This window comes from Vitis vinifera, chromosome 4 (assembly GCF_030704535.1).
Source record: "Vitis vinifera cultivar Pinot Noir 40024 chromosome 4, ASM3070453v1".
In the NCBI taxonomy this organism is placed as follows: Eukaryota; Viridiplantae; Streptophyta; class Magnoliopsida; order Vitales; family Vitaceae; genus Vitis; species Vitis vinifera.
In genome coordinates, this window is record NC_081808.1 from 21,774,768 (window position 1) to 21,786,434 (window position 11,667).

An 11,667-nucleotide genomic window follows, 5' to 3' on the forward strand; every position below is an offset into this window, starting at 1 on the left:
CTCGTTTTGTCCTTTGACTCGTTGTCCGTCACCTGCTCCCCTGCATACTGCATGTATTCATGTATTTCCATATGAGATGTGAACCAATGTCAGTTAGCTCTGTTTTGGTATATTGTCAAAACAAAACGGTACGTATTCCTGCGTCTTTTGGCTAGGGAGGGTGCCGCACCCTATTATAACTACTGACCGTTTGTGCCCCTTATAAACAAGGGTCACTCTCTCACTCAGTTGCCAGGGGGGTTCCCCTGGACCCCCATTTGTCACAGGCCCCTGATCTCCACCACTGGCTCAGTGGAGTTCGGGCATCTATCTCCTCTCCGATCTCTACTAATTATAATGCTAACGAGGTACTAGCTTTTCTACAGGGAAGAGAGAGAAAGCATATAACTAAGTAAACGAAAGATGACTCGTTCAAGCCTGTTGAGCTTGATAGTTCATAGAGAGGTTAACTATTAAGAACATGGTAGGCACCGACTCGTTAGTGATTGGATTTTAAGCGATAAGCTTTTTGAACAAAATTAGCTCAACATATGTTAGATGGGCTTAGAATGTGGCCCAATGGGGCGAGGAGCGTGAAACCCAACCTGATTCCGAAAGGGGCCCAGCTGGTTTAGGTGTCTGTGTCACAGCAACGAGGGTAGTTGAAGATCAAAAGAAAAAGGGGAAAGGAAAATCCAAAATGAGAGAGAACAAGTGTTGGATTCTCCATCCAACAGGTAGCAACAAACAAGGGCGTAAGTGTCACTCGTTAAGGCTGCAATGTGTGACAGACAGGCGAGCGAGTTGGAACTTGGAACAAAAAAATGAAAAATGAAAAATGAAAAATAAAAAAAAATAAAAAAACAGTCGCACTGCATTTTCAGCAAAATAAAAAGAGGCCATACCCAATACCTATTGCCTGCACAGCGCAAACCCTCACTGACCATCCCATATTCCCAAATTCCATTCCTGTGGAGGCCCACTGGAAACTCCATTCATCCTCAAGCCTCTCTCAATTTCCTATTTAGACCATGCCGGTGCTGGAACTCCCTGGATCCCGCATTCGTTGATCGCCGCCCACCGGTGATCTCTGCCCTTGTATGGACACTCCCGGTCGGAAAGCGGCGGAGCCCTCCTCAGCTGCCGCTTCCACTCACTCCCTGGCTCGCTCCTCCAAGAGACCTCGTTTCCTCGCCTCTTCTTCATCGTCGCCCATCCCCACTCGCTCCCATCGCAGTTCGCGACTCATGGAATCGGCCACTGAGGCGTCCGGTTCTAAGAAGGGCAAGGAGAAGGAATCCGAGTTGAGGTTGAAGATCAAAGAAAAGCAGAGAAGCTTAGGGTTAAGTATCGATAGCGACGATGTGCTTGGTCGTGATGACGACGACGATGACGACGACGATGATGATGATGACGAGGACGACGGTGAGGGCAGTTTTGGAATTTTGCATCAGAATTTGACCTCTGCGAGTAGTGCTCTACAAGGTCTTCTCAGGAAACTCGGTGCCGGACTCGACGAATTGTTGCCGTCGGCTGCCGTGGCCGCGACGCCGGGGAGTGGGCGGCTCAAGAAGATACTATCCTCACTGCGGGAGGAGGGCGAAGAAGGGCGTAAAATCGAGGCGTTGACGCAGCTCTGCGATTTGCTATTGATGGGGACGGAGGATTCGCTGTGTGCTTTTCCGGTTGACTCCTTCGTGCCGGTGCTTGTGGAATTGCTTAATTATGAGAGCAATGCGGACATAATGTTGCTTGCTGCTAGGGCAATTACGCATCTCTGCGACGTGTTGCCATCATCTTGCAGTGCGGTCTTGCATTACGGTGCGGTTCGGTGTTTCTGTGCCAAGCTGCTGGAAATTGAATGTATGGACTTGGCTGAACAGGTGATTTCTTGTGGGCACATGTAAATTCATTGTTGTAAAACATTTTATATTATTTGATTGCTGACAAAATGGAGGAAAACTACAAAAAAAAATTATGTTTCGGGTCTTAATGTTAATGTTGAATCTTAATGTTTATGTTGTGGTATTCAGTTAAGATAATCATTTGATTCGACAAAGCTGAATGGTTTGAGACAGGCTTAGTTGAGTGGACGTTTTAGTTTTCCGAGGTCCCAAAGAATTGAAAATCCAAAATTTTGATTTTTGTTCCCTCTGTATTCTCAGAAACAATTGGTGATCTTTGGGGAAAAGGCGCCGAGTTCCAATATCTGATATTTATGTTTCTGTTTATTGCTAGAAAACTGGGTGTCCATATTACGATACACATTTTCTTATTGAAACAAATTTCTTTAGCTATAGCTGATAAAGGGCTCTTTGTTTTCTGGTTGGGTGAAATAAATTTCTTTGGCTGTAGCTGATAAAAGGCTCGCCCTTTGTTTTGTTTGTGACAATAAGTGCAGTCTTTGCAAGCTCTGAAGAAGATATCCCAGGAGCAGCCTACTGCCTGTTTGCGAGCAGGTGCTCTAATGGCAGTGCTTTCTTTTCTTGACTTCTTCCCAACAGGTGTTCAGGTAAAATTTTGGCTATTTACTCGTATGCTGTGCTCCTTGGTCTTCTGGGGCCATATTGGGATTTTTCTGAAGAAGTTTATTTCCATGTTTTCAGAGAGTAGCATTGTCCACTGCTGCCAATATGTGTAAGAAACTCCCTCCAGATGCAGCCGACTTTGTGATGGAAGCTGTGCCTCTTTTGACAAACCTTCTTCAATATCAAGATTCCACGGTAATAAGAGTATTGCATTAACTTCCTCTTTTGGATCCCAAATTTTCAAAATAAAACCAGAATAAACATGTCTGTGCTGATAGATGGGGTTGCGCATCTTCAGAGGGCCAAGATTATTGAGCTATATCATTTAAAAATTTATATAAATCAGCCGAATTTAACTGACGCATCCAGCTGCTTTCCTGGAAAATGGAATCCCAGAATTGGGGAAGCTATTTTATTTGAATTTGAAGAAAAAAGGCATTTTATCAGCATAATACCTATAGCATATTGTGCTGCAAGTTTGGCACTTTCTGAATTCAATTTCAAGGGTCTACTTCCCAAATACTGAACAGTGCCTTTTGTAATCCCTTCCATAGCCTTTTTGTATTTATTCTCGTATATAGGCTGTGTGTTATATTTTCAGGTGTTAGAGCATTCTTCTGTCTGCTTGACTCGCATTGTGGAAGCAATTGCTTCATCCCCTGACAAGTTAGATGAACTATGCAATCATGGACTGATCGAACAAGTTACTGCACTTATTTCTACAAGTAATTCTGGAGGTGTTCAGGCATCCCTGAGCACATCTACATACACGGTAGTTGAAGATGTACACTTTCAGATTGATTGCTTATCTTTGTTTGGGTCAAATTCTGACTTATCGGTCATGCAGGGCTTAATCCGGCTTCTTTCAATATGTGCAAAGGGGTCTCCCTTAGGAGCCAAAACTTTGCTTCACCTTGAAATCAGTGGCATTCTTAAAGATATACTTCCAGTTTCCAGCTTAATTGGAAGTGTTTCTGTTCCCCCTTCTTTGACCAGACCCCCTGATCAGGTAATATCCATCTTCCCTTTCTACTGCTTTCCCATAGATTATAATAAATTATGGATAATATTACATAAGAAAAGGAAGAGTATAATATAGATAGATAGATGGATGGATGGATGGACAGAGGGTTAGAGGGTTATTATGTAACTTAGTTTTTTCAACTCTGGATACTACCTAGTGAAATAATGTTCCTAGTGTGTCTCTGCTGATCCATCCATCCATCTCTTTTCTCTCTCTCTCTCTCTCTCTCTCTCTCTCTCTCTCTCTCTCTTTGTATATATATATATTGGATGAATAGATTGAGAGAGAGAGAGTTATTATGTAACCTATATTTTCCAACTCTGGATACCACCAAGTTGAATAATGTACTTGGTGCATCATAAAACACATTAGTAGTGCCTAACCTAATTTCTTAAGGTGGCTAACTGCCCAATTGGAAAACAGTTTAGATGACTAGGCATGAATTTGATAATCAAAACACTATGCTGAGAAGGATAGCTCATGTACATGTCAGACACCAATACTTGCTTGTTGATGTACTTGTTATGTAGTTGAAGTGTAGCTTTGCATATTAATGATTAAGATGGATGTGCCTTCTTTAAATGATAAAAGAGAGTACAAAAAATGGCTTCATATTCATTTCTGGTCATTACAGCTTGTGAATTATGATTCAAATTGGGCCTTGGATCAAGATTTACGGAACGCATGGGATTTGTAAAACTAAAACAATGCCCCTTAAAAACCTTTCAAAGGGACTCTTAATCCCAAAATCTCCCTTCTCTTGTTTTGGCAAACATAATGGGTCATTTCATCGAGATGCATGCTTGTTGCTGTTCAGTAAATGATGGTGGGAAAAGTTTAGGTTGGATACCTGATGATGAAAATACTCCATGCTTGAGGTTCATTTGTTATTATTCAAACTTTCCTGTGTACATGGGTTGTGCACCCTTCTTTTTTTATTAAGCATCCTATTATCTTTTGTTTGCCAATTAAAAAAATTTGTTACTGCTCAAACCTCTACAGTTGGAGTTATTTTTCATAACGCATCAAAGAAGTTTTACATAATGAACCTTGCAAAGTCTCTCTATCATTGGATTTAAATTGATTTTCATTTGAATGCACAGATTTTCGAGATAGTGAACCTTGCAGATGAGCTTCTCCCCCCACTACCAGAAGGAACTATCTCCCACCTGAATTATTCTAGTTTTCAAATGAGAAGTTCTGCAGGAGAGAAGTCTCCTTCCAGTGGTTCTGGTAAGGAAGAAATTACTAATGGAAGTATGCCTGAGGCTTCAGCACGTGAGAAATTATTATGTGATCAACCAAAATTTCTGCAGCAGTTTGGAGTGGATCTTCTTCCTGTTTTAGTACAGGTTGGTACTTGTAATGAACTTGCTTGCTCTATAATTTTTACTCACTCCATTTCATTAATAAGGAGGTTTTGGATTTCTTGAAGCAGGTATATGGGTCCACTGTGAATGTCCAAGTTCGCAACAAGTGTCTCTCTGTCATTGGAAAGTTAATGTACTTCTGCACAGCAGATATGATTCTATCTTTATTAAATTCAACAAACATATCAAGGTACTTATTTTTCTTCTTCTTGTGAGAGCAGAATTTTTGAAACTTCAATATCTGAGTTTATTATTTGGCTTTCCAGTTTCCTAGCTGGTGTTTTAGCATCGAAGGATCCGCAAGTTTTGATTCCTGGCCTCCAAATGGCTGAGATTCTCATGGAAAAGCTTCCTAAAACTTTCTCCAGGATGTTTGTGAGAGAAGGAGTGCTTCATGCTGTAGACACACTTATATCTCATGATTTGGAAAATGTAGGTGGTGACCAAATATTGTCTGCTGAAAGGGGTAATGATTCCATATCTGGAACATCATTGCGTTCAAGGTGTTATCGACGGGGAATGGGCTACTCTAATCCAGATGGAAGTTTTCTTGAAGAACCGAAGGGTTATATTTCAGTTCACAATGGTTCATCTTCAGCATCAGTAGAAATTCCATCTAGAAATTCTAGGAGACTGGCAGTTAGTACCCGTGCTAAAGCTTTCAAACATAAATACTTCCCTTCATGCCCTGGGGAAGCTGAGGTTGGAGTTACAGATGACCTTCTACGTTTGAAAAATCTCTGTGTTGAGTTGAATTTATGTGTAAATGATCAAAATACCAAGAGAAAGGGAAAATCTAAAGCTTCAGGACCCAACTTGACCAGTCCTTCTGCCAGTAAGGAGGAATACTTGATTGAAGTGATATCTTCCATACTGGCAGAGCTGGGCAGAGTAGATGCTGTATCCACCTTTGAGTTTATTAGTAGTGGAGTTGTTGCAGCTTTGCTGAACTACTTCTCTTGTGGTGCATTTTCCATGGTGAGAACATCAGAAGCTAACTTGTCTAAACTTCGACGGCTAGCATTTAGAAGGTTTAAGTCATTTATTGCAGTTGCCCTTCCTTCCAGCATTAAGGAAGGAGATGAAACTCCCCTGATTATTTTAATTCGGAATCTTCAAAATGCTTTATCCTCCTTGGAGCGATTTCCAGTTGTACTGAGCCATTCATCTAGGTCATCCAGTGGAAATGCACGTTTCTCATCCGGACTTAGTGCACTTTCTCAACCATTTAAGCTTCATCTCCGTAGAGCACAAGGAGACAAATCTCTACGTGATTACTCTTCAAATATTGTATTGATTGATCCATTGGCAAGTTTATCAGCTGTTGAAGAATTTCTTTGGCCCAGAGTTCTGCGAAGTGAATTGGGTCAGAAAAAAGACCCATCATTTGTTGAAAACTTGGAATCTGAAACCCCAACTACAGAGACTGGTGCTTCATTGTTTTCAACTTCTAATCCTGCTTGTACTTATCGCCATCCTGCTAGATCAAGATCATCAGTTGCTGTGGGAGGCACATCTGTAGAGACACCACCGCAAGGGAGAAGTGAAAACTCAATGCAAGGAAAGGGTAAAGCTCTTCAGGAGTCTGCTCAAGATGAGGAAAGAGGACCTCTGACAAGAAATATTGCATGCCGAGGAACTGCTTCAGATAAAGATTTGACCACAAAACCAGACTTTAATCCTGAGGTATGATGCTGTAGTAAGTAGAGTTCGTAACTTGACTATTCCTGAATTTATCATTCTTAATGTCATTTTGCTATAAGTTAGTATAGTTCCTAATTTGACAATTTCCTGAACTTTTATATGAAGGAATGAATGAATATCTTCACTGTAGGTTTTTTAATTCATGTTTATAACATTCAGTCACTGCATTCTTTAATGCCCTACAAGGCTACAACCTCTGATATCAGAAGTCTGTGTTTCATATGTTATATATTTTTTGTTACATCTTGTAGGATCGGGAAGTCAATATTTCTCCAGTTGAGATTGATGATGGTTTGGTAATTGAAGAGGATGATCTCTCAGACGATGAAGATGATGCCAATGAAGATGTAATTTGCCTATTCAATTTTTCTTTATTTCCTTTGTCTGCCAATTTTATTTTGAAGCCTGTATCATTGCTTGTACTCAGCAGTTCTAGATGTTTAAACGGATAACAGTAGTTTACCATTGGGAACAGATGTTTTCCCAATGCCTTCTTAGTAGTTTTGTAGTCTTGGTTACTTAGTTTAAGGTACTGTGTAAATACATCCTTGCCTGGTATCTGGAAAGTGTTTGTTGGCTATCGGTTGAGCCCTCATTTTATTAAACTGTTTGATACAATTTGAAGTGCAACAGTTCTTAACAGTATTTTCCTTGAGGGATTCAATCACATTGCTCATATATTCTTTTTTTTTTTTTTTTCTTTTCAGGTGCTGAGAAATGATGTCCCATTTTGCACATCAGAGAAAGTGCATGATGTGAAATTGGGAGATCCTGTGGAGGATGGTATGGTTGCCTCTGCTGCAACTGAGGCCCAATCAAATCCTAGGTCTGGTTCAAATAATGCAGTAAATTCTGTGCATGCTTTTGGCTCAAAAGGTACAATGTCAATTGCTGCATCTGTTGCCATTGGCGGGTTAGTACCTCCAAACCGTGGAGGCATTAGGAGTGGCAGAGATAGGCAAGGAATTACCCTGACTGGTGGCAAAATTGATACTCCTAAATTAATATTTTCCTCTGGTGGAAAGCTGCTTAACAGGAACATGACCATATACCAGGCTGTTCGACGCCAGGTTGCACCAGATGAAGATGATGATGAGAGGTATGGCAACGAAGTTTTAGCCAGTGATGGAAGCAGGCTATGGCGAAATATTTATACCATCACATATCAGAGGGCAGACAACCAAGTAAATAGAATATCAACAGGAAGTTTGAACCCAACCCCATCAAAGATTTCCGAATCTAGTTGTGCTTCCAATTCCAATCCTGGCTTCCACTTGAATAACATATCACTTCTAGATAACATTTTTCAATGGGAGCTTCCTTGTGATTTAGAAAAAAGCAATCCCACTTATAATATATTAGCATTATTGCGTGTATTAGAATGTTTAAGTCAGAACATACCTCGATTGAGGGCCCAAGCCTTCTGCAATGACTTCTCAGAGGGAAAGATTCTGTGTCTTGATGATATGAGTATTGCCCACATTGAAGTTCCACCTGAGAAATTCATCAATAGCAAGATCACACCCAAATTGTCTCGACAAATCCAGGATGCCCTGGCAGTATGTGGTGGTACTCTTCCCTCATGGTGTTATCAGTTGACCAAAGCATGTCCATTCTTGTTTCCTTTTGAGACCAGGAGGCAATATTTCTATTCAACTGCTTTTGGGTTGTCTCGTGCGTTGAATTGGCTTCAACAGCAACAAGGAGCTGATGGTCAAGGCTCTGCCAGTGAAAGAGAGGTTCGTCTAGGCAGATTACAGCGTCAGAAGGTTCGTGTTTCAAGAAATCGGATTTTGGATTCTGCCAGAAAAGTGATGGAGATGTATTCTAGCCAAAAGGCTGTTCTAGAAGTAGAGTATTTTGGTGAGGTTGGCACTGGATTGGGTCCAACCTTGGAGTTCTATACTCTGTTAAGTCATGATCTACAAAAAGCTGAACTGGGGATGTGGAGATCTAGTTCTACATCAGAGACACTGATGGATATTGATGATCAACCAAATGGGAAATCTGACCATTTCTCTGATGGGGAGGAACAACCTGGCTCTGTAAAAGGAAGTGGAGTTCTTGTGCAAGCTCCTCTTGGATTGTTCCCTCGTCCTTGGTCTCCTACTGCAGATGCTTCTGATGGTAGCCCGTTTGCTAAAGTGATTGAATATTATCACTTGCTTGGACAAGTGATGGCTAAAGCGCTTCAAGATGGACGACTCTTGGATCTGCCGCTGTCTATGGCTTTTTATAAGCTTGTGCTTGGTCAAGTAATACAAATTTGAGTTCTATATTGTCAAATTTTACCTGCCTCTGTTTAACATATTTCCCTGTCATGGGAGGTTCATTTGGTCAAAATTTCAAATTTATGATCCCTTGCAGGATCTGGATTTGCATGACATCCTATCATTTGATGCTGAACTTGGGAAGATTTTGCAAGAACTGCAAGTCCTTGTTTGTCGGAAACAGTATCTGGATGGTGTGAGTGGTAATGGTTGCGATGCAACTGGTGGCTTATGTTTCCGTGGTGCCCCTGTTGAAGATCTCTGTCTAGATTTCACCCTTCCTGGCTATCCGGATTACATTCTGAAATCAGGCTATGAAAATGTCCTTGTAATACTTTTGGCTATTTGATTGTTCATCATTCAACATTTTGTTTTAAATTTGGTTCATGTTTTTGCTATGTTTCTAAGATCATTATCCTTTTTGTCTAATTGGTTAGGTGGATTCCGATAACTTGGATGAGTACGTATCATTGGTAGTTGATGCAACTGTCAAGTCAGGGCTAATGCATCAAATGGAAGCATTTAGAGCAGGGTTTAATCAGGTTTCCAACTCTTTCTCTTTCTCTTGCTCTTGCTCTTGCTTTATACACACACACGTCTTCAAATTCTTCCATGCATATTTTGGGGTGTTGATTTTGCTTCTGATGTTAGTGTGTATTCTACATTGAGCTTGTACTGGTAAATCAGTGCTATTGTCATTCTGTTCTAGTTGTAAAAGGACTAACGTCTTGGACCAACTGCTAAACTAATTATTTTTGCCATTTAAGGATGGTTTTGTATTTTCTTTTTATGTGAATATGACCATGTGTTTTTGCACTATAAAATAGGTTGGAAAGTCACTTTTATATGCAGAAAATGCATGACCCATGGTTTTGGAAAAATGAGTTTGTAGCTTTATCCTAGAAAGAAAATTGTCAGCTGCATTCTATAAAACAAAATTGTCTTGAATTTTCTTGGAGCTACCTCAACTTAGAAGTCAAATGGCTAATATCTTTGGATACAAGGACATGATGTTCTTCTTTCATTTTGATTTTGGATGGATATAATTACTAATCATTCCATGGTGTTGTTACGGCACACTGAGATGGTTTATTTTCATTATTTCTCGTCACTTGTTTGAAATATCGTCATTCTATAAGGAAAGTTGTTGATTGCTCTGAACTCTTGACACTGCAATTTAGGAGGTATTCTGTGGCTGTTGGAAATGAAAATTTTTCTCATATGCCAGCCTCATTCCTACCATGCTATTAAGATCCAATCCTTATTTTTAAATGCTTATGGTGTTTTACCTTGTTCCTCTTCTCTAGTTATTTTTTATTTTTTGTTTTTTGTCCAGTTTCTGTGTGTTAATTTACCTGTACTTTCTGACTTCTAGGTTTTTGACATTTCATCTCTGCAAATATTCTCTCCACATGAATTAGATTACTTGCTCTGTGGCCGTAGAGAATTGTGGAAGGTAATTTCATTTTCTATATTTTATTTCTGTAGAAACAAATCATGGTTTTCTATATTTTATTGTTGTAGAACAAATCATTGTGAAAACATATATCATGTTTTTTAAATTATGTAACTTCCCCATTGTTGAAGATGGAGACACTTGTTGATCACATAAAGTTTGATCATGGATACACTGCCAAGAGCCCTGCGATTATCAATGTAAGATTCTTCCTATATTTGGGGCATTTGGATTTATTGGGAAACAGGGTGTAATGATAACTCTTATATATTGACTGCATGATTTGTTTATTGTAATGCCTTTGCTTTCTAGTTACTTGAAATCATGGGAGAATTCACTCCTGAGCAGCAGCATGCATTCTGCCAATTCATTACTGGTGCACCTAGGCTTCCTCCTGGAGGTCTGGCAATGTTGAATCCAAAGTTGACCATTGTGAGAAAGGTATAACTCGGTATTTATGCCAATCAGTTATAAAACACTGGTGTGCATGTGTAGCATGGTTTCGAAGTTGTAATGGTGTTCTCTCCTGCTTTTGGTAAACAGCATTCCTCAACGATGAACCCGGCAACCAACATGATTGGACCTTCTGAATCAGCCGACGAGGATTTGCCCAGTGTTATGACTTGTGCCAATTACCTCAAGCTTCCTCCCTATTCCACCAAGGTAAAAAAATTAATATATGGTAGATATGTTGAAAATAAAAATCAGATACCTAACTGCATGCTCACACATGCTCTATTTAAATTTACCTTTCCCCTTTCCTTTCAGGATATTATGTATAAGAAACTACTTTATGCCATCAATGAAGGACAGGGATCTTTTGATCTGTCGTAGTCTCCATCATCACTAATCAGGCTGAATGATAAGATTCTGTCAAAATGCTTTTGGCCTCCACAGTTATATCTTGCTAGTTTCAATGTTGGAAGCTTGTTTGATTTTGTCAGAAAATTACTTTCATGGAGTAGAATCTCAGAAATCTTGGGAAGATGGATGGGGCCAAGTTCCGTTTAAATCATAATGTGGCGATGGACTGGACTGGTTGGTGGAGGCACTGCATTCTCTCTCCTTCCCTCTCCATTCCGTCTCTGTAAATTTCAATATATCTTGCACCTTTTTTAAGAAATGATTTCTTCATTTGTCAATGATACCAACCCCCATGCTGAATATTAGCAGCAGCAGTTGTCGGCTTTCTTTTTAAATTTTTTGTTTCAGTGGGGAGAATAATTTATGGACACAAGACAAAAATAGGAAGAAAATCTATGAAATATTGACGTCTTTAATTTCCCTACCGCCAACCTCCAAATTTCAAAATCTATATTATGAATGCCATGGAAGT

General features: G+C 39.9%; 1 protein-coding gene across 2 annotated transcripts; it reads left to right on the forward strand.

Moving 5' to 3' along the window:
- Positions 1-733: 733 nt before the first annotated feature.
- Positions 734-11,619, forward strand: LOC100266125 (E3 ubiquitin-protein ligase UPL3). 2 transcript variants are annotated; one of them, XM_010650692.3, is made up of 17 exons: positions 734-1,862; positions 2,381-2,491; positions 2,586-2,702; positions 3,109-3,279; positions 3,355-3,516; positions 4,635-4,883; positions 4,967-5,091; positions 5,168-6,587; positions 6,857-6,952; positions 7,313-8,860; positions 8,973-9,203; positions 9,313-9,417; positions 10,251-10,331; positions 10,463-10,531; positions 10,644-10,772; positions 10,875-10,994; positions 11,100-11,619. In XM_010650692.3, exons 1-17 carry the CDS (start codon positions 1,080-1,082, stop codon positions 11,163-11,165), a joined length of 5,583 nt encoding a protein of 1,860 aa, XP_010648994.2. In that variant the 5' UTR covers positions 734-1,079; the 3' UTR covers positions 11,166-11,619. The 2 variants fall into 2 exon arrangements, with proteins under 2 accessions (XP_010648994.2, XP_010648996.2); XM_010650694.3 differs by having other exon boundaries at positions 4,970-5,091.
- Positions 11,620-11,667: the final 48 nt, after the last annotated feature.